This window comes from Lactuca virosa, chromosome 1 (assembly GCF_052849685.1).
Source record: "Lactuca virosa cultivar CGN04683 chromosome 1, Lactuca_virosa_CGN04683_v6, whole genome shotgun sequence".
In the NCBI taxonomy this organism is placed as follows: Eukaryota; Viridiplantae; Streptophyta; class Magnoliopsida; order Asterales; family Asteraceae; genus Lactuca; species Lactuca virosa.
In genome coordinates, this window is record NC_136426.1 from 216,688,293 (window position 1) to 216,716,158 (window position 27,866).

A 27,866-nucleotide genomic window follows, 5' to 3' on the forward strand; every position below is an offset into this window, starting at 1 on the left:
ATCACCCGTATGTTCACTGAGAGGGAAATGTTCTGCCCGGAGTTTGCTTCCGAGCAGGCTCAGATGACGCGATATCTGAGCATGCTCAAGACTGACATTAGACAGTTTGTTGCTACCCAGCGATGTGATACTTTACTGGATTTACAGGAGGCCGCCAGGCGGCGGGAGCTGGAGATTGAGTTACAGTTGCGAGAGTAGAGGCAGGCCCCAGTGCAGTCTCAGCCGGCGCTAAAGCGGTCCAAGACTACTGATTCTAGGGTTGGAGGACAGAGTGGCCGCACTTGTGCGAAGTGCGGGAAGGGTCATACCGGAGTTTGCAAGTCCGGTGGTGCGTGCCGCAAATGCGGAAGGGAGGGGCACTATGCGAGGGATTGTCGACAGTTGGCCCCGGTTCAGGACATGAGGACTTGTTATCACTACGATCAGGTTGGTAACGTGAAGACCAATTGTCCACAGCTTGCCACTTTGAGTACTGATGTTACGGGTTAGGGTAGAGCTAAGCCTCTGAGGGCTCAGGGACGTGCCCTACAGCTAACGGCAGAGGAGTTAGTGACAGCGCCATATGCGGTTACGGGTACGTTTCCGTTCGTATCTTACTGTTTATGATTATATTGTGAAATTTTCCTCCTCATTCTGCATGTGTCATTAGAATATAGGAAGGTCATGGGAGTTTAGTATCGAGGGGTTGTAGACGGTTAGTCTCCAAGGGCGTTGGGAATGGGAGTTAGGATAGGGGATCACCATTCCAGGAGCATTCGCAGCGAAACGGAGATGTAGAAGTGTACAACTAGGATATGGTTCCTTTGAAGTTCGGTTGATCCATGCCGGGAGGGTTGTTCTGCGGAGGTTGTTCACTCCAGGGTAAATCATTCCATAGTTAAAGGTGATTATACCTAGTAGGGACGGTTGAGTCGTGTTGTAGTTTTGCCGTCAGCAGGTAGTAGTTAGTGTCCCAAGTGGGGGAGAATTGGAAATTCTCAGATGGAGCATCAGCCATTGAGGGCTCTGTTAGCTGCCAGGGTTCGACAGTGCATTCAGCGGGTATGCAGGTTATTTAGCATAAGTGGTAAACACGCGGATCAGAGGTCAGACCACGGATTTCCGAGAGGATGGACGATCGACATGAGGACTAGGGTTAGGCCGGGGTTAGGGTCCACGGAATGCATCAGGAATTCGGAACCCCAAGTGGGTGAGAACAGTCTGTATGGGAAGGATCACCAGGAGGGGTGGTCCAGGGAGATGCTCAACAGTTTAGAGCGGTCCGGATAGACTGAAGGCCGGTGGGGTGTACCAGTCAGGCCGAAGGCTCGGAGAACGGTCCAGACAGGCTGAAGGCCCGGAAGGGAGGTTCGGACATGTTGAAGGTTCTGAGAGTGGTCCAGATATACTAAAGGCCGGTGGGGTGTACCAGTCAGGCCGAAGGCTCGGAGAACGGTCCAGACAGGCTGAAGGTCCGGAAGGGAGGTCCGGACATGTTGAAGGTTCTGAGAGTGGTCCAGATATACTAAAGGCTTGGTGAGGCGGTCCATTCATACTGAAGACTTTGTATGTGTTTGTAGATCTATGTGCGGGTATTAAGCATGTTGTTGGAGTAGGCTGAGGACTCCGGTGTATTTTGGGCTTGATCGGAAGTTGTTATTAGAGATCGGATGGAGTACAGAGGATCTTGGTGATCTCATTAGTTCGGAGTGCCTCAAAGGAATAATCTTCTTGGATCGGGTAATATTCCAGCTGGGGACTGGGAAGTAGATCCGATTGGGCATTCGTCAGCCTTAGGAAGGCTTGGGATTAGAATATCATGTCATTCAAGTTCTAGGAATCGGGTTAGATCTTTCTCATGATTGTCTATGGCATTTGGATAGAGTTGAGGGGGTCCTGCTTTATGCGGTAGGCCAAGATACCCAGTGCGGGCCGACTGAAAGTCGTAGGCACGAAGGCTCAAGGGAGCGGTAGGGTTGAGGCGGTAGGCCAACAAATCCTGAGGATTTCAACTCGATAGTTGAATTGATTAGACATGTTGGTATTCCAACCCGAAGGGGGTGATATGGGCTAGATATGAGTGTCGTACCGGATGGCCGGTAGTGGTAGGTGTGGTGATGATGGTTTGAGTTATGGTGATGTGTTGGGCAACTGAAGTGACAACAGTAGTGTCGATCGGTCATCGGGAGCATTCCAGTCATGAGCTGAGGGCCGGGGAGGGCGTACCAGACTCATGTTGTGGGCTCGGAGGCATCCAGACCTATGTTGAGGACCACGTAAGGGTATTCCAGTCATAGCCTGTGGGCATAGAGATTGTGTTGGTTATTTCTGTTGTAGGAGCGTGTTCGGATTGGATGTATTGTTGAAGATTCGGGGGAGTTGCACTCGGTTGTGACGAATCTGAGGATGTTGGATGAGACGCAAGGATAGATTGTTGGATCTGAAGTTATGAGTAGACCCGATGAATGATTATAGAGATATTCCAATCTAGGGTATTCCATCCTGAGGATGACCGGACCCTATGATTGATTGGCCTGATATGTTTGGTATTCCAGCCCGAGGCTGATTGGGCTAGGCATGAGTGTTCGTGTTTATTAGTGGATTGATTTTCTTATGATATTTTGGGAGCTGAAGGACGCTTTATCCTGTCAGCACAAAGGGTTCGCTTCAGGAAGAGGGAAGTTGGTTTCCAGTACTTTGGATCATCAGGATTTCGTCAGGTTGGCAAAGTGGCATGGAGGATAGACCTTTTGAAAAGGTTCGATGGAGATTCACATCGCTTTTCACGTTTTAGAATGGTGGAAGTGCATCCTAGATGAGGAGGCAGTAGTATTATTAGATGACATTCAGGTTGATGGGCGCCTGAATTATGTGGAGAGGCCTGTGGCCATTCTGGAAAGGAAGATGAAAGTTCTGCGGAACAAGGAAATACCTTTGGTGAAGGTGCAGTGGGAGCATCGGAGGGGATCCGAGTGGACGTGGGAGCCGGAGGCTGAGATGGGGGAGCATTACCCGACGTTGTTTACCTCGGCGGACTTCGAGGACGAAGTCTAGTTCAAGTGGGGGAGAATTGTAACGCCCCGATTTTCTGGTATTGGTTTATGTAAGAATTTTCTTGGTTTCAAGGTCTACTCGACGAGTTGGCTGCCCCACTCGTCGAGTAGCAGCGGGTTGGTCCGCGTGTTTTAGTGATCTACTCGCCGAGTCCAAGAAGGGACTCGACGAGTAGGAGCTGGCAGATGAAACCCTAAATCCCGGGGTATTTCACCCTATATAAAGGATCATTGGCCTTCCCCAGCCCCCCCCCCCCCCCTTTATAGCTCCTTGGCACCCTTAAACCCTAAATCGTGTGTGTGTGTGTTTCTTTGGTGTGATAGAGCTTGGAAGAGACATCTTGGTGAGGAACACTTGGGGGAAACAAGTAAAATCGAAGCTAGGAACTCGTGGGAAGCAAAGATATACATCAGTTGACACTCTCTAGAAGGTATTAAGCTGTCTCTTTGGCTCATCTCATCTTTAACCTCTTTTTGGGTGGGTTTTAGGAAAGGATTTTGTATTTGAGCCAAGATCTGAAGTTGCAACTTCAGATCTGGACTCCCTTTGGTCTCTAGATCCATAAAGGTACCAGCTTTGGCAAGTATGAGCCTTCCCTCAAGTGTTGGACTTCATTTCAAGCTTAGTTTTGTCATTTTAGGGCCTTAAAGCTTTGCATGCACGTAAAGTTTGCAACTTTACGTGATAAGCAGGCCTTGGAAGGTTGGATCTACAATCTGGAGCGTTTGCATGGCTTAAAAAGCATCTGTATGGATGAAGGTCTAAAGGGACTCGGCGAGTGGCATGGTCGACTCGGCGGATCCGATGAAGTTGGTCGTGGGCTCGACGAGTCGGATGAGTAACTCGGCAAGTCCGGTGAAGATTGCCATGGACTCGGCGAGTCAGTGAGTGACTTGGCGAGTTGGTAAAATTAGGCAAGAACTCGGCGAGTAGTTGAGGGTGCTCGATGAGTTGAGGTTAACATGGACTGTTGACCTTGCCAGTTAACTTTGACTTTGACCAAGGGTGGACCAGTTGACTTTTGGGGGTATCTCGGGAATTTATAAACTTTGGGATGTGTTGGATATAGGTGGTGGAGTTGGTGGCGGTGATCCGAGAGTTGAGATTTCTATTTCTAGTCGGCAGTTGCGAGGTGAGTTATCCTCACTATATCAACAGTCTAAGGCACCAAGGTCGGCCCTTTATCGGATTTGTATCCGGGTATTTGCTTGATATGTTTATTGATCTGCTAGATCTGCATCATGGTAGTTAGGATGGTATTATGTTAGTGACCTGGTTTAGGTCGGTATCCTGGTATATAGGATGATGTTATGTTAGTGACCGGTTACGTCGGTAACCTGATTATAGGATGGTTGTTATGCTAGTGATCTGTTAGACTTCATTTCAAGCTTAGTTTTGTCATTTTAGGGCCTTAAAGCTTTACATGTACGTAAAGTTTGCAACTTTACGTGATAAGCAGGCCTTGGAAGGTTGGATATGCAATCTGGAGCCTTTGCATGGCTTAAAAAGCATTTGTATGGATGAAGGTCTGAAGGGACTTGGCGAGTGGCATGGTCGACTCGGCGGGTCCGATGAAGTTGGTCGTGGGCTCGACGAGTCGGATGAGTAACTCGGCGAGTCCGATGAAGATTGCCATGGACTCGGCGAGTCCGATGAAGATTGCCATAGACTCGGCGAGTCAATGAGTGACTCGGCGAGTTGGTAAAATTAGGCAAGAACTGGGCGAGTAGTTGAGGGTGCTCGATGAGTTGAGGTTAACATGGATTGGTGACCTTGCCAGTTGACTTTGACTTTGACCAAGGGTTGACCAGTTGACTTCTGGCGGTATCTCGGGAATTTATGAACTTTGGGATGTGTTGGATATAGGTGGTGGAGTTGGTGGCGGTGATCCGAGAGTTGAGCTTTCTATTTCCAGTCGGCAGTTGCGAAGTGAGTTATCCTCACTATATCAACAGGGTCTAAGGCACCAAGGCCGACCCTTTAACGGATTTGTATCCGGGTATTTACTTGATATGTTTATTGATCTGCTAGATCTGCATCCTGGTAGTTAGGATGGTATTATATTAGTGACCTGGTTTAGGTCGGTATCTTGGTATATAGGATGATGTTATGTTAGTGACTGGCTAGGTCGGTATACTGATTATAGGATGGTTGCTATGCTAGTGATCTGTTAGATCGGTATGATTACCTGTTATATACATGCTAGCGTATGATATTTATGTGCACATGATTGTTTGATTGGTATGGGGGTTGGGTTGAGGCGAGTCCTGCTTCGTGCTGTAGGACAATATTGTAGTAGTGTAGATTATGATGGCATGTGCTGAATAAGAAAAGATCTAGTGAATCATCATGTAAACTCAAGAACACAAGGAGTAAATAAATCTGTGTAAGCTCATATTAGATCTAAAAAGGATATACAAATGGGTTTGTACAAATTTGTCTCTCTAGTTTAACACTCCAAAATGATCCTTACATAATGGGAGTCACTCACTTCCTATTTATAGGAAAGACTCGACCCATTAACACATACAAGAAGGTAAAACCTAAGACTCCACATCCAAACATGACTTTGTACCCTAACATTCTCCCCCTCAAAGTAAGGATTGGATGTCCCGGCTTCAGTCTCCAACGAGCTAGCGCGATCAAGACCAAACTCCCCTCGAAGTAACATCGGTCTTCAAATCCACAAATGAATATCCAACAAACCCGCTTCGAATACCCATCATTCTCCCCCTTTTTATAATAAAAAATGATTATAAAACCCATTAAGGGTGAGAAGCGCCCAAGGAATAAACTTCACGATACTCCCCCTTGATGTGTACCAAAAATGAATCACCAAAAATCTTGCACGGAAAAACAATCACGAAAAAGCCTCAAAAAATTTCCAAATTCGTGAAAATTTTTGACTTTTTGGGTGAAAGTTGCAAGATTTTCCAAAATCCGGGTAGAAATTGTCATTTTCTGAATTCTGCAGGGACCCATTGCGCCTAAAACAGCCAAATATGCGAAACTCTATCCCATTTGCGAAATTGGGCATAAAGCGTAAATTCGCACAAACTGCAGGGACCAGAAATGAACATTCTTCAATTTCTCAGAAAATTAGTCCAATTTTGAAGTTTGGTATTTGCTGCCAAATTTTCAAAACTTGAGGGACTCATTTCGAAACTTCTGCATTCTTCACATCCAAACTGTCGAAAATTACCCCAAATGTCGAAAGTGGGTAAAATGTGGCAAACTGTCGAAAGTATAAGGACTGATTTCGAAATTTCTGTGTTTCTTCCTTTTTCCCAATTCGTGAACCAGGTAACGAAAATATCAATTCGCTTTTCATCAATACAAAATTCGTTAATGAGGCCGTTACTCCAAAATCGAATCCTTCCCATTTCGTTATCAAAACCCCTTCTTCAAGCTTTCGTTTTCTTCTTCCCCAATTCGTTAAAAGAGACAACGGAATTTTCACAGCACCATTTTTAACGAAAAATTTTCTCCTTCCCGTTCGTTATATTCAATCACGAAATCCACACCTCCATTTTAACGAAACTTTTTGCATTTTAACGAAACAGCAACTCAATCATCAATCTCGTGTGCAAACTCCAAATCACTGTTCTTTACTTGACATCAACATTTCAATTGTCAACTCGCCTTCAAGTAATGAACGAACATTTGAGTTCGTTAGCCAGTGCTTCCCAAACAGCGATTTTGCAATTAGTTCTTCAATCTATCCATTCGTTATTACCAAAAATCACCAATAATCGATTTTGATTTCCAATTGTAACCCAAAACGAAGGCAATCAAGGCTCAATATCAACGATTCTTGACCCAACTCACGATCGATTCCAAATTAACGAACATAGACTCCAATCTTTCGAAATCAACATCACAATCAACCATTCCTCAGTCAAATAACCTTCGATCCTGTAGACAAAACTTCCAAAATCTTCATTCCCAAAATTCGTTCTTCGCTATTAACAATCAATCAGCCATCATCCATCGATACCAAAACAATCCAAGTCATAGATATCATCTCAAACCTTCGAAATATCAATACAGATATCAAAATCAACAACCATTCGCTAATGAAACATTAACATCGATATCAAGACATTCGTTTTCAACAGCAACAACAAACTAAAATCAGACTTTCGAAATGAAACATTTTCTTTCAATTGTCGATCTGCCCGATCCAGTATGTTCCCAATCAATCATCCATTCTCAGTCGATACCAACGCTTCGATTCGTTCTCAAACAACTGATTCACTTTCATAAATCGACATCTCGATGAACACATTCAATCTCAATTTCGTTTTCTGGCATCGACACCAACTTCAATTTGCAACCAAACAATACCGAAAACGAACTTTCAAACATCGACCAACAGTAATCAACTCCAACCATTTCGATTCCAAACCCAGATTAACTTTCAATTTCAAGTTCGATTTATCAAGAACATTGATTTTGATTTCACATAGAAAGTCAACTTAAACCAAATCAACAAAATCGATAGCAAATTAGATTTCATGAACATTCTTGACACGAATCAAATCAGCAATTATTAAAACGACTCAATGAAATCGATAGAACAAAAAGTAATTGATTATACACAGATGTGTTATTGAAGAAACGATGAAGAACGCAATGGTACAACCAGATAAAGCTGGTGTACAAGTCGACTGACGAACAACACATACGTCAATTGAATAATGTTTCGACTTTGAAGAAATCGGATCAAAAATAGGCTTATTAGATGAACAGTTCTTGACTTTAGGTTTGGGCTCAACATATAATTGAACAATAAACTTCGAAATGTTGGGCTACTCATCCAATTATATGATCGGTGATGAAAATTTCGAAATAATATCAAATATTAATTTCGAAATTAACAAAAAACAAATGTGAGAATATGTTTTTGATTTTGATTTGATCTAAAAAAAAATAATTGGATCAATCAATGGGGTTGAAACGGATTTGATCCAATAAGGCAAATCGATCAAAAATTGAAAAACGCAAAACACGAATCAAAATCATCGACGTTTTGGAATCCATTTGAGAATTTGTGATACCTTTTTGACGAATCGAGTTCCGTTTTCAACGAACGAATCAAATTTAGAAGATCTTGGTTCTTTTGTTGGAACGAGAAAATCTCCAATTTGAACATTGTACCACCCATTATGCTTGATGTACAACTCGTTCTTCGTGTTCTTCGTGTTCTTCATCGATCCAAGAACATCTTCAAAAGAACCACCAACACTTTTGGGTTTTGACTTCAAATTCAATGCAACCTTTGGAACCCAAATTTGTTTCACGGATTTTGGCTTCACAACATTTGACGAATTTTTTGTGAGTAAACCCGCTTGTTTTTGCGATTGATCTTCTTCTTCTTTTTCTTTCTCATCTTTTTGCATCTTGAAGACTTGATTTCATGAACAAACCCACTTTCCACAACTTCAACTTTGTGAGTTTGAATCAAATCTTTTGGAGTTTGATACTTGTGATTTTCTTGGATCACCGGCTTCCGATAAGGAATCATTCCTTCAAACGAATCACAAGAACACAAAATACCATCGGTTTGAACTCCAATCGAGCAAAAAACTTTTTCATCTTGAGAATCAACTTGAATTCCTTTTTCTTGAACATCAAGAACACGATGATCATCAACAAGAACATCTTCAACAAACTTAAGAGCATGAAGATCACTTGGGTTTTCAACAAGAGAAATATATCTCTTATTATACAAATCTCTCTCTTCTCCTTCTTTTCGATTATCACTTGCAACTAACTTGAATATGAAAAGATTATACAAACATTCAATCTTCAAAAGTGGTTGAAATATCAATCTTCCATGATCATCCTTCAAACCTCCATAAGAAATCAAAGTTTCTTGTGAATTCAACCCACTTAACACGAATCCATAGAATTGAAATTCGTTGACCTTGTATTTCACACCTTCAATGATTACAACCCAAGAATCATACTCCAAACGCACCATGATCACAAAAACTTGAAGATTTCTAAAGAGAGAAAGTGATTTTGAATGCGTTTTCTAGAGAGAGAAAGTAAAAATCACTTGAATTCTAGTGAAGAAAATCGAATTATGAATAGAATCAAAGATGAATTCGATTTCTAGAATCCAAAAACTCTCTAAAACACGAAGATCAAAATACAATGAAGAATCACCAAATCAAGATTGCCACCATGGATCAATTCTTGATTGAATCAATAACACCCGCTCTGATACCAATTGTAGTAGTGTAGGTTATGATGGCATGTACGGAATAAGAAAAGATCTAGTGAATCATCATGTAAACTCAAGAACACAAGGAGTAAATAAATCTGTGTAAGCTCATATTAGATCTAGAAAGGATATACAAATGGGTTTGTACAAATTTCTCTCTCTAGTCTAACACTCCAAAATGATCCTTACATAATGGGAGTCACTCACTTCCTATTTATAGGAAAGACTCAACCCATTTACACATACAAGAAGGTAAAACCTAAGACTCCACATCCAAACATGACTTTGTACCCTAACAAACATACCCAGGGCGGACCGGATAGACTGCAGGCCCAGGAGGGCACCTAGTCAGGCCGAAGGCCCGGCGAGCGGTCCGGATAGGCTGAAGGCCCCGAGAGGGCGGTCCAGACGTGTCAAGGCTCGGAGAGTGGGCCAGATAGACTGAAGGCCCGGTGCGGGCGGTCCAGTCATACTGTAGACTCAGAGAGTGGACCAGGTGGACTGAAGGCCCGTTGTGGGTGGATCAGTCACACTGTAGACTCGATATGAATGATTGTTATGTTGCTTATATGTTTATATGATATGGTTATCTATATGGCGTTGGTATTTTGGGGGTAACTCACTAAGCTTTCGGGCTTACAGTTTCAGTTTATTGTTTCAGGTTCGGCGGATGACCACGGGAAGGCGAAAGCGTGACCGTACACTTCCTCGATTGATGATTATGATTTCTGGCAACTCTGATGTTTAAACGATTTTGTAAACAAATTGTAATGATCAAATGGTTTTAAATGATTTAAAAAGTTTTAAATTCGCTCGAATTTTAAGGATGTTACAGGTGTGGGATTAGAGTGTCGGCCTTGGGCCGAGAAGCTCGGAGACAAATTGATTCTGTGGATTTTTGTTCATCGCGGTTGTTGTGGGGGAGTGCATCATGAAGTAGAAGCGAGAGCTGATTTCAAGGACGAAATCTAATTTAAGTGGGGGAGAATTGTAACATTTCGTTAAAAATAATATGTAATAATAATAATAAAATAAATAAATAATCCATAAAACCCTGAGATGTATTTTATATTTTATTTTATTTTAGCCTTAAATCAATAATTTATCAGTGTTAGCCATAGGAGTTGAAAGTTATATTTTCTTGATGTTAACGGTTAAATGGTAACCTATGGACTTGTATTGAATAGCTTTTTCGAAGCAAAGGGCTAAAGTGTAAAATATGGACTTAGTTTCAAAAGAAATTGTAGAGGCAGTGACCATTCTCATTAAAATGTGACCAAGTTTGGTAAGACACGGGACTTGAACCCATGTTCCTTACCCTCCCGTTTTTAAGGATGCAATACCCAACCCTAACCCTAATCACTATTGCAGCCGCCACCCTTATACCCCCCCCCCCCCTCCAACCACCGTCAATTATGTAGCCACCGTGAGCTTGGATACCGTTGTTGCACCGCTGACGTCAAAGTCGGAGAACCACCAAGCATCCATCGTCACTATTCTGTTGCCAGTGAAGATGAAGAGTCATGGTCCCGTCATTGATTCAATAGAGGAGATCGGAAGCTGAGGATCGTGGAGGCTGCTGTTGTTCGTGGTTGGGTCGCGTATACTCTCTTCTCCATTTCTTCTGCCGCTACGCCTCAGCAAACGTCCATCGTCGTTGTTCCTCGTGCTAGTGACGTGATTGCCTCCGGCCATGGTTTGCTGCCGAAGAGGTGGCTACAATCGTGTTTTATAATGTGTGTGTGTTGTCGTTGTGACCTTATGAGGTGTGTATGTACTTTGGTTGGCCGGAAGTCGTAGAGAACCACCATGACCGCCAACCATGGTGGTTGTCGCCATTGTTTCCTTTTCTTCCACCACCAGCTGCCGTATGGTGGTGGCTATGTGTGTAAAATGGTGTTTATGTGTGTGTGTGTGTGTTTATTTCAGTTGAATGTTGTTTTTGGTGTTGCTTGACCGGAAACCGAAGAAAACCCACCACCACCACCGTGAGGTGGTGGCTGCCACTTCATGCCGCTGCCGGCCACCGTTTTTGGTGGTTGTATTGGGCTTTTTCATATTCTTTTTGGTACTAGTGTGTGTGTGTGTGTGTGTTGAAAGAAATTGTATGTGTGTTGGATTTTTGGAATTATTACTCAAACCCCCGCCATGTGCGGGTGGCTGTCGTCTCCTGCCGCCATAGACCGCCGCCGACTACCACTGCCCGAGGTGGCAGTGGGTGGTTCCCAATTTATTTATTATATATTTATTTAATTATTTAATCATTTAATTTTAGGAGTTGGAAACCCTAATTAGGGTTTAGAAAACCCTAATATCAAGAAACCCTAATTTTGGAGTTGGTCGGGACACGCGTCAAAAGTATTAATTAAACTTAAAATAATACTTAATAATGCCCCTACAATTAGCTTAATGCAATATTGGGCTTAATAGATTAAGTCCTTAAAGGGTTAAGTGTGGAACACTAACCCTAGTTATCATTTTATGTGAAAATCCCTAGAATCGAGAAGCTCTATTTTGGTCAATGAGCGGGCACGTATTTGGACTATTGATTGGGTTATTATTTCACCCGAGAAGGACTAAGTCAAACCTTAATCAGCCATAACCTTAAGTGATTAATTCCTTAATGGTTTAAGTGTTCTTACTTAACCCTAATCGTCATTTTATGTGAAACCCTAATCGTCATTTCATGTGAGGTGGTCACTGTTGCAAGTGACTATGACCTATGATCGAGTATTGACTCAAGTATCTTCCTGCAGGTGTTTGGAAGTGAGTTGAATCTGGTAGAGTCCTTCATTGCTACAGTGGTTATTTATGCGCATATCGAGGTGAGTTTCGCCTCACTGTACCCGTGGGTCAAAGGCACCAATGTCGGCCCACTAGTTTTGGTTATCTGCTAGTAGAGGGATACCCTAGGGACTGTATATGGTCATGTAGGATAGACTAAGGACTCTTGATCTAGGCTCTCTTACTTGTTCCTTGTTTGGTTGTGGTTCTGGAGTAGGATCACCTGTCCGGTTGACTATCTCACCTCTGAGCATATACGGCCAAGCATTCCTTGGATTGTTGATATTTAGTATGTTGCTATGTTGTAGTGATATTTTAGATCTGTGTCCTGGTATTGAGTATAATGCTTTGTGGTATTAACCTGTAGAACTGTATGTTATCCGTGTTTGCTGGTTATCATATATGGAGTTCCCTTAGGGACTGTCGGTGGTCATGTAGGATAGCCTGAGAACTCTTGGTCTAGGCTCTCTTGCATGTTCCTTGTTTGGTTGTGGCTCTAGAGTAGGACCATTTGTTCGAGTGGCTATCTCACCGCTGGTTACTTATGGTTACGCATTCTATGGGGGTTAGTTGGTAGTTGGACTGTATGTTGTGAGAGGATTAGTAGGCAGTAGTGAGCTGCATGATTATTGTTTTCATGTAGTATGTGCCTACTTGTTCCTGATGAGTTATATGTCGACATATTGTGTTAGTTGGGTTGAGCCGGTCCTGCTTTGTGCGGTAGGCCAAGATATCGGGTGTGTGCCTGTTGTAAGCCGTAGGCACGGAGGCTCGGGAAGAGCGATAGGGTTGAGGCGGTAGGCCAACAAACCCTAGGTATTCCAGCCCAATGGCTGATTGGACCTCTTGTATATTGGCATTCCAACCTGGGGTATTCCATCCTGAGGATGACTGGACCCGGAGGTTGACTGGACCCGACATGTTTGATTGTATGTGTGATCTGTTTATATGGTGGTATTTTGGGGAAAACTCACTAAGCTTTATGCTTACCCAGTTGTTTATGGTTTCAGGTATCATCGGTTATTGCTGGAAGGTGAAGGCGGGATTGTACACACTCATCAGCAACATTGAAGAGTCTGCGTTTCTACAATACTCTGATTTTTAATAAATGTAGTTCGGAATAAATGGTTTTCTTAATTAATGGATTAATAAATTGGGAAGTTTTTATCTTAATAAAAATGAAAATTTTTGGTTATGAAAATGGGACGTTACAAACGAAGTCGTCACATTTTTTTCTGAAATGTGGCAAAGCTATTTTTAAAAAGTGTGGTTGTATGTTATTTTTGTTGTAGTGCGTTTAGTGTACTGATACGCAAGAGTTTATTAGGGAATGTTTTTATTTATGTTAGACGCATCAATTCTCCTTACCACTTCGAAAATGTATATGCTAGTTCTAATACATTAGTTATACATTTAGAATCCCGAACACATAAAATTTCCAAATCAAGGTCGGCAATAAACCTTAGATCTGCTCAAGTAATAACAATTTAGGTAAGAAACCTAAGGCAAGCTATAATATAAATCATTTTGCACATAATATCAATTAAAGCACTTACCCTAAAGTATTTTAGTGCTTGTATCAGTTTAGGCATACTACCTAAAGTATAATAGACACGTCTCACGATCATCGCTTAGCATTCTAAGTTTAAGTCTAGAAATCCTTATAATTCCTAGTTCACTTAAACTAATGCTCTGATGCCAACTGTGACATCCCCATTTTCACGACCATATTAAAACTTTTTCTTTATGCTTATATAATTCAAAGTATACTTTTATTGCGGAATTTGTTCCAAAACATTTAAATAAGTATTTCCGAGGAAACATTTTTCATTAATATATAAAAACTTGAGATGTCATCATGGATACAAACAACATAAGCATAAACTCTTCATTACAGACCTTATAACATTAATTCATACTAATGGCCTACAAACTTCTCAAATCTCTCATGATCCATGTGCTTTCGTACCGTTACCTGTCATACAAAGAAATTGCGTGGGTCAGACTTGGCAGTCTGGTGAGTACATAGGGTTTTCAACCCACACTAATTAATTCTTTTAATTATATATTTACATCAAATAATTAACCAGATTACCCATTCCCATTATTCTCACTTTTTGATCCTAAAATACTAGTCTCAAGGGACCTGTCCTAAGGATCATCATAAGCAACAAGTATACAATACCGCTTCGTGGATTCCGTAGCAATTCATGTCAATAAGGAAACCATGGGGAGATACAGTACATCAAATGAACATATGTTTCATTAACACCTACAGGCTGCGAGTCTGCCAGCGTTCCACTGGACTTTCTAGAATAATCCTTTGTCGTCATCTATACTCTGCTAGATGACTAGTTCATCAGTAAAATAGTACTATAAAGTCATGGTCTCTCATCCTCATTATTTCATCTTCCCCAAGCCTTTTCTACCCAATATTTTATAAATATAAAATACACATATGATTAAATCATATTATATAATTTCATCTAGCACAGATATCAAAACACAGATAATAGGCACATATAACATTTAATCATCTAGAAACTTCATATATATGTGTAAGAGGAAGGTAACTATACACTCACTTGTTAAAGTGGATGACTCGAAATTCGGGCAGCGCTTCGCCTAGCACTTTAGCTTTTACTTTGATGTGACCTATGTACATATTAGTAAGTCTTAGTCTTATATTCCTCGTGACTAATGATATTCTAGATTCCTCAACAATCTCAATGTCTATATCAAGATCTATCAAGTAAGGAATAACTAGGTAAAATCATATCGAATGTAGGTTATGTTTGGTATATAGGGTATACTGCTTGGAAATTCCAATTTAAACACTTCACTAAATTTAGCATTGTCATTATTCCCGTAAGTAGATCAATCAATATTATGACTTGGAATCATTGATAAATCTCAATTATAGGTTCATAACAACGACTATGAACATAAATATAAATTACACTTAAAGCATAATAAGTGTAGCTTAACTCACACAGATTTACGATAAAAAGTCCGGAAAGTCACGGGCAGAACTCTGGCCTGATAGCTTCGATTTGTCGGGCTCTCAGAGACCTCAAAGCTACGCCAAAATATCCTAGATACTAAAAAATTTCGGATTTAAGAGAAGAAATTTCAAGAGAAAAGTTTATGGTGGTGTGAGGAGTGAATGAGGATTGCTATGTATTTATATGGAGAAATTTGAAGATGTGAGTCACGCCTAGGCCATGTTGTGTCATGGTCGGCAAGCCCTCCTCCAGAAAACGGAAACGTGGCAAAAATCTGTGGTACCACGTCGCAAATGGGGTAGGTACTGACTAAACTTAAAAAAATCATATCTCTCTTATACGAGCTCTGTTTTGACGTTCTTTATATCCATGCGTAGGTATTTCCGAGTACTACAACTTTCATTTGGACTCCGTTGACTAATTCTTGCTTCATTTTGAATTTAACAGTCTATGAAGATTACACTGCAAAGGGCGTTGTAAAATTCATAACTTCTTCATACGGACTCCGTTTTCGACTGTCTTTTTATCGACAGACTCCTAATCATGAGATATTCGATTCTCGTTTAGATTGTTTCAACTAAAAGTCAACTGATCTAAATTTTAATTTTTATGCTAACACAGCTGAACTAAAATTTTGAAAAATCATAACTTCATCATATGAAGTCAGATTTTGACGTTCCCTATATGCATGCTCGCACTTTTATGATCACTATGACTTTAATTTATATTACTAAGGATAATACGCAGCCCATCTCTGATTCACTATTTACGACACACTTTTCCGTATAGGGTTGAACGCGAAACTCCATATGATCATAACTTCTTCATACGAAGTCAAATTTAGGTCTTCTTTATATGTACAGAATCACCATGATGACTACTACAACTTCTGTTTTAGATTATTTGTCCTAAATAATCTTTTATTTTTTACGCTTATTTTAGTCCTAATTATGATGTTATTTTATAAATGTTATATACAACATAAATCACATATACTCGAATAATTTTCTTTTATTTACTAATAAAGGATTACAATTATTGAATGACGTCAATTAAATATTTTATAACTGATGTCTGGAAAGAAACGCAGGCGTTAGACTGACCACCACCAACTTCGGGATGAACATAAATACTCTGGAATATCATATTCTAGAAAACATAGTCTAAAATCCATTTTGTCAGTCTAGAAGGTACGATTGCCAGATTTCGGACCTGATATCTACTAATGACCACAACTTCGGAATGAACGTAAGTACTCCGGGATACGATATTCAGGAGTAAGTAGTCATTTTTCAGAAAAATTATACGGTGGTTATTATTATTAGAATACTCGGGTTAAATTACTCAATTTCTCTATGTATATAATATGATGAACTAAATATTCTATATTAAATAAGAAACTATTATTTAGTAGCAGTACATTGGGGGGGAGGGGTGGAATTTGCCATTTAAAATACTATATTATTAGGTCAAACGTTTTTAATAATTGTTTTTGTAAATATATTGATAACTTTCTATTATATATTTTATTTTATATTCCTTTGTATTCTATTTTTTTTTATAAAAGAATGAATATACAACAATGGCCATTGCAGTACAACTAATAAACATATCTTGATCATAAGATTGGTAGAAGAGAGCTTCACACCATGTAATTCACATATGAATCACATGTGATTCACATGTAAATCACAAGTGAATCACATATGAATTAGATTCACATGTAAATCACATATGGATCGTATGTGAATCTTACATGATATAATCACATGTGAATCTTAATGATATATACATATGCATTTTTGTGAGTGTTCTTGCGTTAATCAATTTTCGTAATTTTCTTGTAGATTTGGAAGAATATGTGAAAAATATTGAAGAGGGGAAAATGGATAAATTGAAGAAAATATGGAAATCTTAGACATGAAGACATGAAAACGCTTTAAATTTTGTAGCATTTTTTGTTTTTTATATTTTATTTTGTATCGAATAAAATATTTGTACTATTGTGTTTACAGATTAATAAATAAAAATGGTTTTTTATGATTTACTTATGAATATTATAGTATAAGAAATATGCATATATGCACTTGAAAAAATATGCATAATAATGTTGATTTTTTGGTTAAAAAGTTATAGTTTTTTTTAAAATATTCTAACTTAAGTAGATAGTCTAGTGTAGTCTTTGCTTGTTATTAATTTTGATTGATTGACATAGTATGTTTGGGGAGTTGATGGTGGATCGATACTAGAGGTGAAATCCTATAATACTCATTGTTGATGACTAGACATACCATCAACATGTTGTGTAGTGGGGATATCTCCAACAAAGCCCCACTTATATATATATATATATATATATATATATATATATATATATATATATATATATATATATATATATATATATATATATGGCGTGACCAATGGAATTAGATGCCCCAAAACCCTAAAAATCTCGCCTCCTCCTCCTTTCCTATCCCAATGTGTGATGATAGCAAAATAACCGGCATGTTCCTTTTGGTTGAAATTTTCAAGACACAAAGTTAGTGTTTCTTGCTTGCTTGTTGATGAAGGGGTGTTGGAAAATCAGGCCCTTTGTATTCACTTCGTTGCAACAACAATCAGTGAGAAAAGAAGAAGAATTGTTTATCGACTCAAAAACGGCTACTCATCCTATTCAGAAAAATAAAAAGGCTTTTATAGCCTACATACCCTAACGGAACTAAAACAAATCAAACTCAAACAAAGGAACTACTAAGTCCACGTGTTCCTATTTTCCAGCACTAATACTTGGTCCACATGGCCCATTCAATTTATTTTACTAAATAACAAAAACCCAAAATACTAAAATAAACCTGTCAAGATTAAAAGACTAACATTCACCCCCTTAATCTTGACTTAGTTTCCATCAAAGCAATCCCGGTTCTTCCTCTTGAATCAAGTTTGCTTCTTTGTCTTTTTCATCCCACTTTGTGCACTCATAGCTAAAGTGCCCAAAGTCTCCACAATCATAGCATCGAATTCCACTCTTGCCACCTCGACCTTTTCCTCTTCCTCGGCCTCTTCCACCTCTTTCACAATTCTTTCCACGTCCTCTTCCATGTCCACTACTATCACCATGCCTTGGTTCACTTACCATCATGAGTTGACCTTGCTCTTCCTCTTTTTCTTCATGACTTTGAAGCCTTTCTTCATAGGCTTTGACCCTTCCAACCGCTTCTTCAAATGTCATAGTTTCAAGGTCAGAATATTGTTCAATTTGGGCTACAATTGGCAAATACTTCTTTGGAACCGAATTGAGAAACTTCCTTAAAATCACCTCCTCTTCAAGAGTTGAACCAAGACTTTTGAACTTGGCAACAATAGCACTTATTTTGCCCAAAAAATCATTGATTGACTCATTGTCCTTCATCTTAAGCATCTCCAATTCATTTCTTAAGGTTTGCAGCCTTGCTTTTTTGCACCCGTTCAGCTCCAATATACCGAACCTTGATTGATTCCCAAACATATTTTGGATTCTTGTGCTTAGCAACCTGTAAAAGAACATTCTCTGGGAGGGTTTGAAAAATTATACCGTTGGTGGTATAATTTTTCTTTTCATCAACTGAATCTTTAGTTATTGCATCCCAATGTCCATATGCCCTCAAAACAGTTTCAATCATAATAGACCAAGTAGTATAATTAGTTTCAGTCAATTTAGGACATTGAAAAGGTACAGCAGTACCTTGAGCCACAACTTCTTTTGATCCTCCATCTTTTGATCCTCCTGCCATTCTTCTTTCTTACACTTTCGGTCTTATTATGTGCAAGTAATACGGTCAAAAAATTGCACCTTTCTGTCACAGCACTTCAGGTACTCAGTCTCTCTTTCTTAGGCAACCCAGCGGTCTCTTTTGCCCCCCTCTTCGGTCTTCAGTCTTAGTGTTCAAACAGCCGATCAATTTGCAGCTGTCACAGTCTTCCTTTCTATCGTTCTTCTTTCTTCTAACCGGTGAAACTCTTTTCCGGTTATGGTCTTTGCTGTTGTGGCAGCCGATCTTCAAATCTTCATGTAATTTACGTGAAACGAGCCTAAGCTCTGATACCAATTGTTGGAAAATCAGGCCCTTTGTATTCACTTCGCTGCAGCAACAATCAGTGAGAAAAGAAGAAGAATTATTTATCGACTAAAAAACGGCTGCTCATCCTATTCAGAAAAATAAAAAGGCTTTTATAGCCTACATACCCTAACGGAACTAAAGCAAAACAAACTCAAACAAAGGAACTACTAAGCCCACGTGTTCCCATTTTTCAGCACTAATACTCGGTCCACATCACCCATTCAATTTATTTTACTAAATAACAAAAACCCAAAATACTAAAATAAACCTGTCAAGTCAAGATTAAAAGACCAACAAGGGGTGCAAATATGATAATAAGGATTACGTTTTGGATCCTAAAAGCTTCCTGACAACAAGAAAATGTATTTATTTTAAAATTTCATTTTATGTTGTTGATTGAATCAAGAGCCATGGTTAATATTTTAATTGTTTCCCATTATTTTATTTGATATAATGAAAATCGAAAAGTACTATGATCCGAGAACTATTACCACCAATCTCATTCTTCATGTACCGCCCTTTTCTTCCATATGGCTTATTTTTGTTTTATCTTGAAAATCAAGATCTTGACTCTCTAGGATGCATCCTTTTTCTCATGGCGACATTAAACTTCGACTTTTCCGAACTTAATCCTCCGACTAATTTGATATGAAAAACCTCAAAACGAGGAAAGATACCCACCAAGTGGCAGGTCATACTCGTTGGACAGTTCAGTTAGTAGCGCCTACATGTTCTTTTTTATTTTTTATTTTTAATTTTTAATGTGCCAGTCAATCTCATAAGAACTCAAATATGAGACCTAGAAATAATATTATTTGGTTGTAGTTTTGGGTAAACTTCTAAGCAAAATGCATAACTGGGCCACTAACCGAGCTGGGCTAAGCAATTGGCTATTTTTTGCCCAAAATATGAAATGGACTGGATCTTTTTTTTTTTTTTTTTTTTTTTTTACGCACACATCCGGCAATCAGAATCACTCCATAGTCTCCATTACGAAGACCTAATTAATCTCATTCCCGTTCAGTCATTTCTTCCAACTTCCAACGTCTCTTTTTTTCTTTCCTAATTCCGATTCACCACGATTCTGCGACAAAGGAGGGCTTGGCTAGGGAGCTGTGGTTCTTGAGTGTTGAGTCTTGACCTCTGAATTTAGCTGGATTATTTTTGACACACCAGAGTCCAGACACGTATCAGGTTGCTCATTGCGAAATATTGCTTTGCAAACTGTTGTATCATCGCCTAGGAAATTAAGTTTCTTTGTTGGCTCTATTAAAGAATCAGTAGCTTTGCATCTTGCTCATTATCAGCTGAACCAAATTATATTTATCTTTCTGATTGAGATTGATTGAAGAGGTGCCTCTGTAAAATCCATTTTTTGTGAAGGCATCTGGGTTGTAGTTTTTACTTTTTAGGGTATTTGATACCACAGTATCCCATAAAATATATTTTTCCCATTTCCTTCATCTGCTCAAGATCTATCCACCTTTATCTATGTTTTTAAAGTCTTCCATGGAAAAAATGAAGACTTCACGCATCAAACATATGTATTTTTTTTGGAAGAGAACGCATCTAACATATGTAATCACTGTCATCTTCTTTAAAATAATCATATTTTGGTATTTTTTTAATTAATCAATGACATTTTCTTGATTCCTATTACTACCATTATCTAGCTTTAAATTTTTTTTAAACTTTATCTTTAAATTCATTTTAGATTATGAGATGGACTTATATTACGATTACATCAAACCTTACTCAATGCAATGAATATAGGATGCATTTTAAAATGCCCAATCCATTACAAATTTTCATCAAATTTCATCTCACAAATTGTTGGTTACTATGTAGGTATTTACACAAGTAAGAATTTCCAACAATAGATGTTGTTAATGTCATTCTTAAACCAGTTGCAGAGACACTTATGGAACCTGTTAAGAAACATCTGTGCTACCTCATTTCCAGCACAAAACATGTGAGGGATATGAGTAGAAAAATGAGGGAGTTGGATGCTGCAAGACAAGCTGAAGAAGACCACTTGGACAGAAAAATGAGGGAGTTGGATGCTGCAACACAAGCTGAAGAAGACCACTTGGACAGGAACATTAGAACTCGTCTTGAGATTTCATATCAAGTTAGGAGTTGGTTGGAAGAAGTAGAAAAGATCGATGAAAAAGTAAAAAACGTTCCTAGTGATGTAAGCACTTGTTGCAGTGTCAAGATTAGACACGCAGTCGAAAGGGAAGCCTTTAAGCTAATTGAGGAGATTGAAAGTGCCACAAGACAACATTCTTTGATCACCTGGACCGATCATCCCATTCCTCTGGGAAAAGTTGATACCATGAAGGCATCCACCTCCCCACTATCAAGTTATCACGATGCCTTTCGGTCAGAGAAAAAACTTTTACTACTTGAACCAAACAACACATCCCACATGATAGCGTTATGTGGGATAGGTGGAGTGGGGAAGACCACAATGATGCAAAGACTGAAGAATGTTGCTAAAGAAAATAGAATGTTCAGTTATATGGTTGAGGCAGTTATAGGGGAAAAGATGGACTCAATTGCTATTCAACTAGCTATAGCGGATTAAACTTATGCATGGAGATAAGTCGTTGAGGTTTCCTCAAGACTTTTATGAAGGAATGGAAAAGCTCCAGGTTATATCATACGATAAAATGAAGTATCCAATGCTTCCCTTGTCACCTCAATGCTCCACCAACTTTTGAGTGATTCATCTCCATGAATGTTCATTAAGGATGTTTGATTGCTCTTCTATTGGAAATATGTTGAATCTAGAAGTGCTAAGCTTTGTTAATTCTGGCATTGAATGGTTACCTTCCACAGTCAGAAATTTAAAAGAGGCTAAGGCTACCTGATCCGAGCTATTGTGGTGGTCCTCGTATAGGACAGTATGTCTTGAAAATTTTGGTCAAACTTGAAGAACTTTATATTGAAAATGCGTCTGGGTTTATGGATGATAACTGCAATGAGATGAATCTTATAGTAACAGCAAACATTCATTCGAAAACATGTTATAGCTGATGTCAAATAAAGATGAAGTATTGGACTCTAAACTTAATGAGTTGTTTGTGAAAACAGATGTGCTTTGTTTAAGTGTGGATGATATGAATGATCTTGAAGATGTTGAGGTGAAGTCGACACATCCTCCTTAATCCTGCTATTCCTCCAAGATCTTGGAGAGTGTTAGCTCGAGCATTGGGGGTCGTTGTATCTGCCATGATTGGAGCCTACATAGGGAGAGTATCCTCTATATGATTCTCTAAAGATCCTCCCGTCTTAAAATTCAGGATCCTAGGTCGCATGAATGAAGATGTAGGTGGTGTAGATTCAACATGTCTTCTTATTTCAAATTTGAACTTCTCTATTTGCTCAAGCAGCATCTTGTTGGTTTCCTGTGACACCCATTTTCTTGTTTCATCTACAAAAACATTGAGAATATCTCGTTATTGGAGATCATCATATGAGCTTACTGAGTCATCTCACTTCTCGTACTTGAGAATGTCATTTTCCTATGAGCATACGTATTCTTTTTTGGAGGATTACTCACTATGAGTGGAGGAAGGTTGGTTGCAAAAGAAATGATAGGGATGGTGCTGGAAGTTGATTTTGGTAGGGCCAACATTATGAGGAATGTTGCTGTAAATTTTCAAGAATGATCGAAAATTGAAATACTTTTGCCATTCAAGAATGATCGAAAATTGAAATACTTTTGCCAATTTAAACGTCATTGGCGCCATAGTGGGCGTCAAATTGTTTTGGTCAAAAAATGAATAGAGATATATTAACCAAATTCGTTTAAGGGGTGTAATGTTTGTCAAGTGTTTCGAGATATTGGAACATTAGAGAAAGCAAACGACACGGGATCTTTCAAGGAAACCCCACCAGTTCGACATACAACCTCGGTAGGTGACAAAGTCACATTGCCTTTATTTCTTTTATTAATAACGATTATAAGCACAGAGTATCTAAAGGGAGACTACAAAGAGTAATTAGTAATAATAGTGTCAATAGTGTTTGTTATTGTGTCATCTAATCCGTTATTTATACAAAGCAAGCACCAATAAACCTTGCTAGAAATCCGGGATTATCCTTGATCTTCTCTTGAACATTTGTTGACTTGTTCGGTTGATTTGGTCTTATTTACTCATAATCGGTTCGTCTCTTTAAAATAAATAAACAAAAAATAATAATATTCAAAATTGTTAGATAATAAAGATTCAAGATCTTAAACGGGTTCAAGATGCACGATGCAAAATCCGACCCCTAACACCATGCAAACGATAGACATCCCAGAAGAATATTTGAGCAACATTAACTACATTTGTTATTTTTTGCAAAGAATAAAATGCACCATCTTAGAAAAATGATCAACAGCCACAAACAAGATAACCCCAACACAAATTCCATGCTAATATCAACCCAAGGTTATGATGTAATTGAAAAGGGCTTTTGTAGTCCTGTCCTTGTGACAAATGGGAAGACGGTTATTGTTATAAATTCATCCAAAATAGCAAAAAGACCTTCCGAAATACCATAAGATAACAAGAAAGTTTCGCCAATGAAATACTTTAAATAACCTCTACAAACAAATGTACATCCATCACACAAGTGTAGAAATGTGATCCAAATAACAAATTATCATTATTTAACCATGTACCCTTGCATGCATGTACATAATCCGAATAGCGAAAAACATCAGTAAAGATCCAAAGATCCATTGGTCATCCTTTGATCACTCCCTGCTCCTTTGAATTCCGATCCAACGTGCATAATCAACCCACCTGTTGAGGAAATAATAGTTAAGAATTAGTAGGGAGGAGATTAAAATAAGTTTTTAGTAACAAAATGTGTGAAATTTCAAGATTTATTACATTAATGAGCCTAGAAACGTGTTGCCTGTTCGGACTGCAAAGCAAATGGCACTCAATACGAGCTTCTGTTGGTGTAACAATGGCTCCAACATTCGCTGTTCGATTATTCCTGCCAATACTTGGTACCTGTACAATTAAAAGAAAAACTCAAAACCATGTACAGAATTAAAATAGCAACGTACTTCCATTGATATTTAATCATAGAATACTACTATTATCGGATAAAATATTCCATGTTGAATATTCTATCCAATAATAGCGGTAATCGATATACATAGCAATTTTCACTGCTATAATTGGGTGTATTTTTCAAATCATAACGTCCTAATGAGAAAAACTTTGAAGTACTATGCTATAATTGGGTAGGTTTTGTTAAGTACAACACCTTAAAAAAATCTATAAAATTAAAATTTTAGATGAGTTAAAAAGTGGTATGAAATTGTACCTAAGGTTGCTAGAAACCGACATATAGACACCATAAGCAACACTTGTTGATAAAATGGGGAGATCCTCAGCTTCAACAGCATAAGATTTATCGATGGCCTTCCTTGCGTTTATCAATAAATTTGTTACACCAGTTCCCACCTGATAAAAAATAAAAGTATAACTTTCATTACAAAACCAAAACTCAAAAGTATAAATGAATGATTATCACTAGTATTACACATCATAACAAAATTCAAGATTTCACAATTTCTACCTTACGATAATTTATTAAACAATCGTCATCATCAAGAAGCATATATAAAACCTATAAAATAGATAGAATTGGCCTATTTGTACTCTGTTTAACATGTATTGGACTCGCACTGATGTCACTGGTACAAAAAATCTTAACTTTTTGTCCACACACAAAAAGTATGCAAAAGACATAAATACCCTCCTTCAATCTCGTGTTATTTTAGCAATTTTCTTCTATTTTTATCAATCTCATAATTAATTTAGATACATAATGTCAGTATTGCATGCATAATTTTTAAATCTAGATAGTTTCTAAACCTGCCAAAGATGTATGTATTATGTAACGATTAAAAAATATTCAAAAAATATTATTTTTTCATATTTATGTTTACTAGAACATATTTACGGTGATGACTTACAAGAGATGCACCGGTTCCAACAGCAAACAGCTTCGCCCCATTACGCTACAAAAACCAAATCAAAAGATTTAAAGCTTCATAATTTCAAGGAAAAATTAATTAAATAATAAATCATCATACAAACATACCAATATGGCTCCCATCCTCTGCAAGAATGAATAGGATGTACCAGCCAAAGCAACCTGTATATGGGGGTAAAATAGTCAATTTAACTCGATACATGGTCACCAAACAGACAACCTCACTCACAACATAAAAACTCAATATCAATTTCTACAAATAAAAAAAAATTATTTTCTAGCAACCCCTAAGTTGACCCATTGTCCGCCCTAAAAGCATCATGTTAAAGATAAACCAGGACAGAGTGTGGCCCACTATATAGCTGGCATTAGAACATTGGAATTAAAACTCCCACACATTGCAACTTTTTTGTCAAGATAAATTATTATAGTTGTGGAGAGAGAAATAATAGCTATGTGAATAGTGAATACAAAAAAGGTGTAAGAAAATAATAAATTAGTGAAAGGTGTTTAAAAGAATGAAGAACCTGAAAAGCATTATCGGGGCATCCAGAGAAGAACTTGGCAACAACTCCAGCACTGACTGCAATCGGTGGTCTAAGAGAAACCGTAGGAGCAGGAAGCCATACAAGCATGAAATCTGCAATTATCGCCATTATCTGAAACAAACTTTTATTATTACCATATTATTGCTTCTAAATTTTTTTCACAATTAACAACTAATAAAAGTAAGTTCTTTCAAGACATCAAATTTGTTAAGGCAGATTACAATAAATTTGTAGATTGAAAGACATACCACATCAGCGCAAACAAAATCGAGCTCCTTGGTGAAATTTTCCCTTCGCTTTTCCAACTCTGCAGCACTCTACAACAGCACCATTTTTTAAGAACCAGAGAGAAATTAGAGACCTTTGTAACAAATATATATTAAATCCATCTTAAATTTTCGTAATTTAAGCAAATTGACAGAGGAAGAACATGAACAAACCTTAGTGAAGATGCCAACACCACATTCAATTCCAACTTTAGTCAAGAAAAGATCATCAGCAAGCAATCTTTCCTTAAACCCACTAAACTGAAGCAACCATCGGAACACGGCGGACTTCTCCAGTTCCAAGTACCTCTTCACGATCGATCCGGGTATCTTTCCGGCATCGATCGATGCCGCAATGTCTTTTGGAATACTCTCCAACGATCTCCCAGCTTCAGCTAGTACAAGAAACGCCTCGGATTTGTTTTTCTCTCCTGCGTCATCATCCCCACCACCACCACCACCTCCTCCTCCTCCTCCTCCAGTTCCACCGACTCCGTCGCCGCCATTTCCACCGGAATAAGCGATTGTTAGTGGGGGAGTACGGTTGTGGAGCTTATTAAGTGTAAATGAGAGATGGGTTTTGCGAGTTTGGGTGACGATTTTGAGATTGAGGGGAGTATGGTGGCGGTGGTGACTGTGACGGCGGTGGTGGCTGTTCGGTGATTGGATAAAGAAAGATCGAATGGGAGTGGAGGTGGTGACTGCCATGAGAGAGAAAGAGGGTTTCTCTCTCTTCTTTGCTGTCAAGAGAGAGAGAATTGGAGTATCGGTGTGTGTGTTAATGGAGGATCATCGCCATTGTTTGGAGTGAAGTATCTTTTTCTGGTCAACCGTCGCCTTTTACCCTCTGGTAGTTTGGTTTGCTTTGCACCACATAATATATAAAGATTCATTCCAACTACAAAATAGAAAACAATGTCACAATGAATTGACCTTTCATCTTTCTATTAGTTATTTCATAATCATATTAATATTAGATTTTGTAGACGACTCATGGAGAAATATGAGGGTAAATGTCAAAGATGTCTTTCAACTTTCATGAAAGTATTAAATAGGGCATCAAAATATAAACAATAGTTAAGAGGTCACTCAATTTTGTGGTTGATGTTATTTTAATCCAATGTGAGAAAATAATATTAATTAGTCTAATTATCTTTTGATTTGTATATGTTGAATAGTTAAAATATTTTATTTTTTAAAAATTAAAAAGGGATGGTTGTCATTTGTCAATGCCAAGTCGAAGGGGATGAAGACAAACGAAGGGTAGGCAATGGGGCTAATGGTCATGAAGCAAGGAAGGGACGAACAAGTCACATGGTATAGAGGAAGGACATGTCTTTATATGTGAATTTCTTTTTTAAAATTTTAAATTGAAAAATATCTTCAAGTTTTGATCGCTCTTCACTTTGAACTAATTTAATTTAGTGTTATTCTTCCATATTTTTTACATACATTTCAAATCTTTTTTGATGGTTTTTTTTGAAGCTAATAAAAAAAGTTATTTTAAAAATTGCTTTTTGAGATTATCAAATATTTTTTCGATTTATTGGTTTTTCAAAAAGTCAATAAGTTGTTTTGAAAAACAATCTCAAACATCCTTTTAGCCTTTTATTGTTGGTATAGTTGGTTAAGCTGACGAGTTCTCGTTAAAAAGGGATTTACAAGTCAAAACCTTCCCATTAGACGGCTAGACCAATGATCATGTTCTCTTGCTCTTTTCAGCATCTTTCTTATTAACTCATTTGACCAACGCTCTATATGATTCGCATCATATGGGAAATGAACATACCACCTAAAGCGCAATCACCTCTTTTGCAATCTAACACCTGATGAAAATATGGTTTTATGACTTGTCGACTATGTGGTAGAAGGGACACAAAATGGAG

General features: G+C 38.4%; 1 protein-coding gene and 1 long non-coding RNA gene across 2 annotated transcripts; one reads left to right on the forward strand and one right to left on the reverse strand.

The window, feature by feature from the left end:
* The first annotated feature begins 20,145 nt into the window (after positions 1-20,145).
* On the forward strand, positions 20,146-22,844 carry LOC145164782 (uncharacterized). The gene is made up of 2 exons (XR_013739873.1): positions 20,146-20,348; positions 21,003-22,844. It is a non-coding gene; the product is annotated as an uncharacterized LOC145164782 (long non-coding RNA).
* Positions 22,845-23,725: 881 nt separating this feature from the next.
* On the reverse strand, positions 23,726-26,843 carry LOC145164788 (protein RETICULATA-RELATED 4, chloroplastic-like). Its single transcript, XM_079083467.1, has 8 exons — positions 26,155-26,843; positions 25,963-26,031; positions 25,694-25,825; positions 25,275-25,328; positions 25,147-25,191; positions 24,492-24,631; positions 24,047-24,172; positions 23,726-23,956 (listed from the first exon to the last, which is right to left on the reverse strand). The coding sequence occupies exons 1-8, from the start codon at positions 26,686-26,688 to the stop codon at positions 23,908-23,910; spliced, it is 1,149 nt and encodes a 382-aa protein (XP_078939593.1). The 5' UTR covers positions 26,689-26,843; the 3' UTR covers positions 23,726-23,907.
* Between the last annotated feature and the right edge of the window lie 1,023 nt (positions 26,844-27,866).

Excerpts from the sequence above, each read along its gene's own strand:
- LOC145164788 (XM_079083467.1), bottom strand. The coding sequence starts at position 26,688 with ATGGCAGTCACCACCTCCACTCCCATTCGATCTTTCTTTATCCAATCA. Across the intron at positions 26,032-26,154 it reads GTGTTGGCATCTTCACTAAG|AGTGCTGCAGAGTTGGAAAA; the intron begins GTTTGTTCATGT and ends GTGCTGTTGTAG. Across the intron at positions 23,957-24,046 it reads ACGTTTCTAGGCTCATTAAT|GTGGGTTGATTATGCACGTT; the intron begins GTAATAAATCTT and ends TTTCCTCAACAG.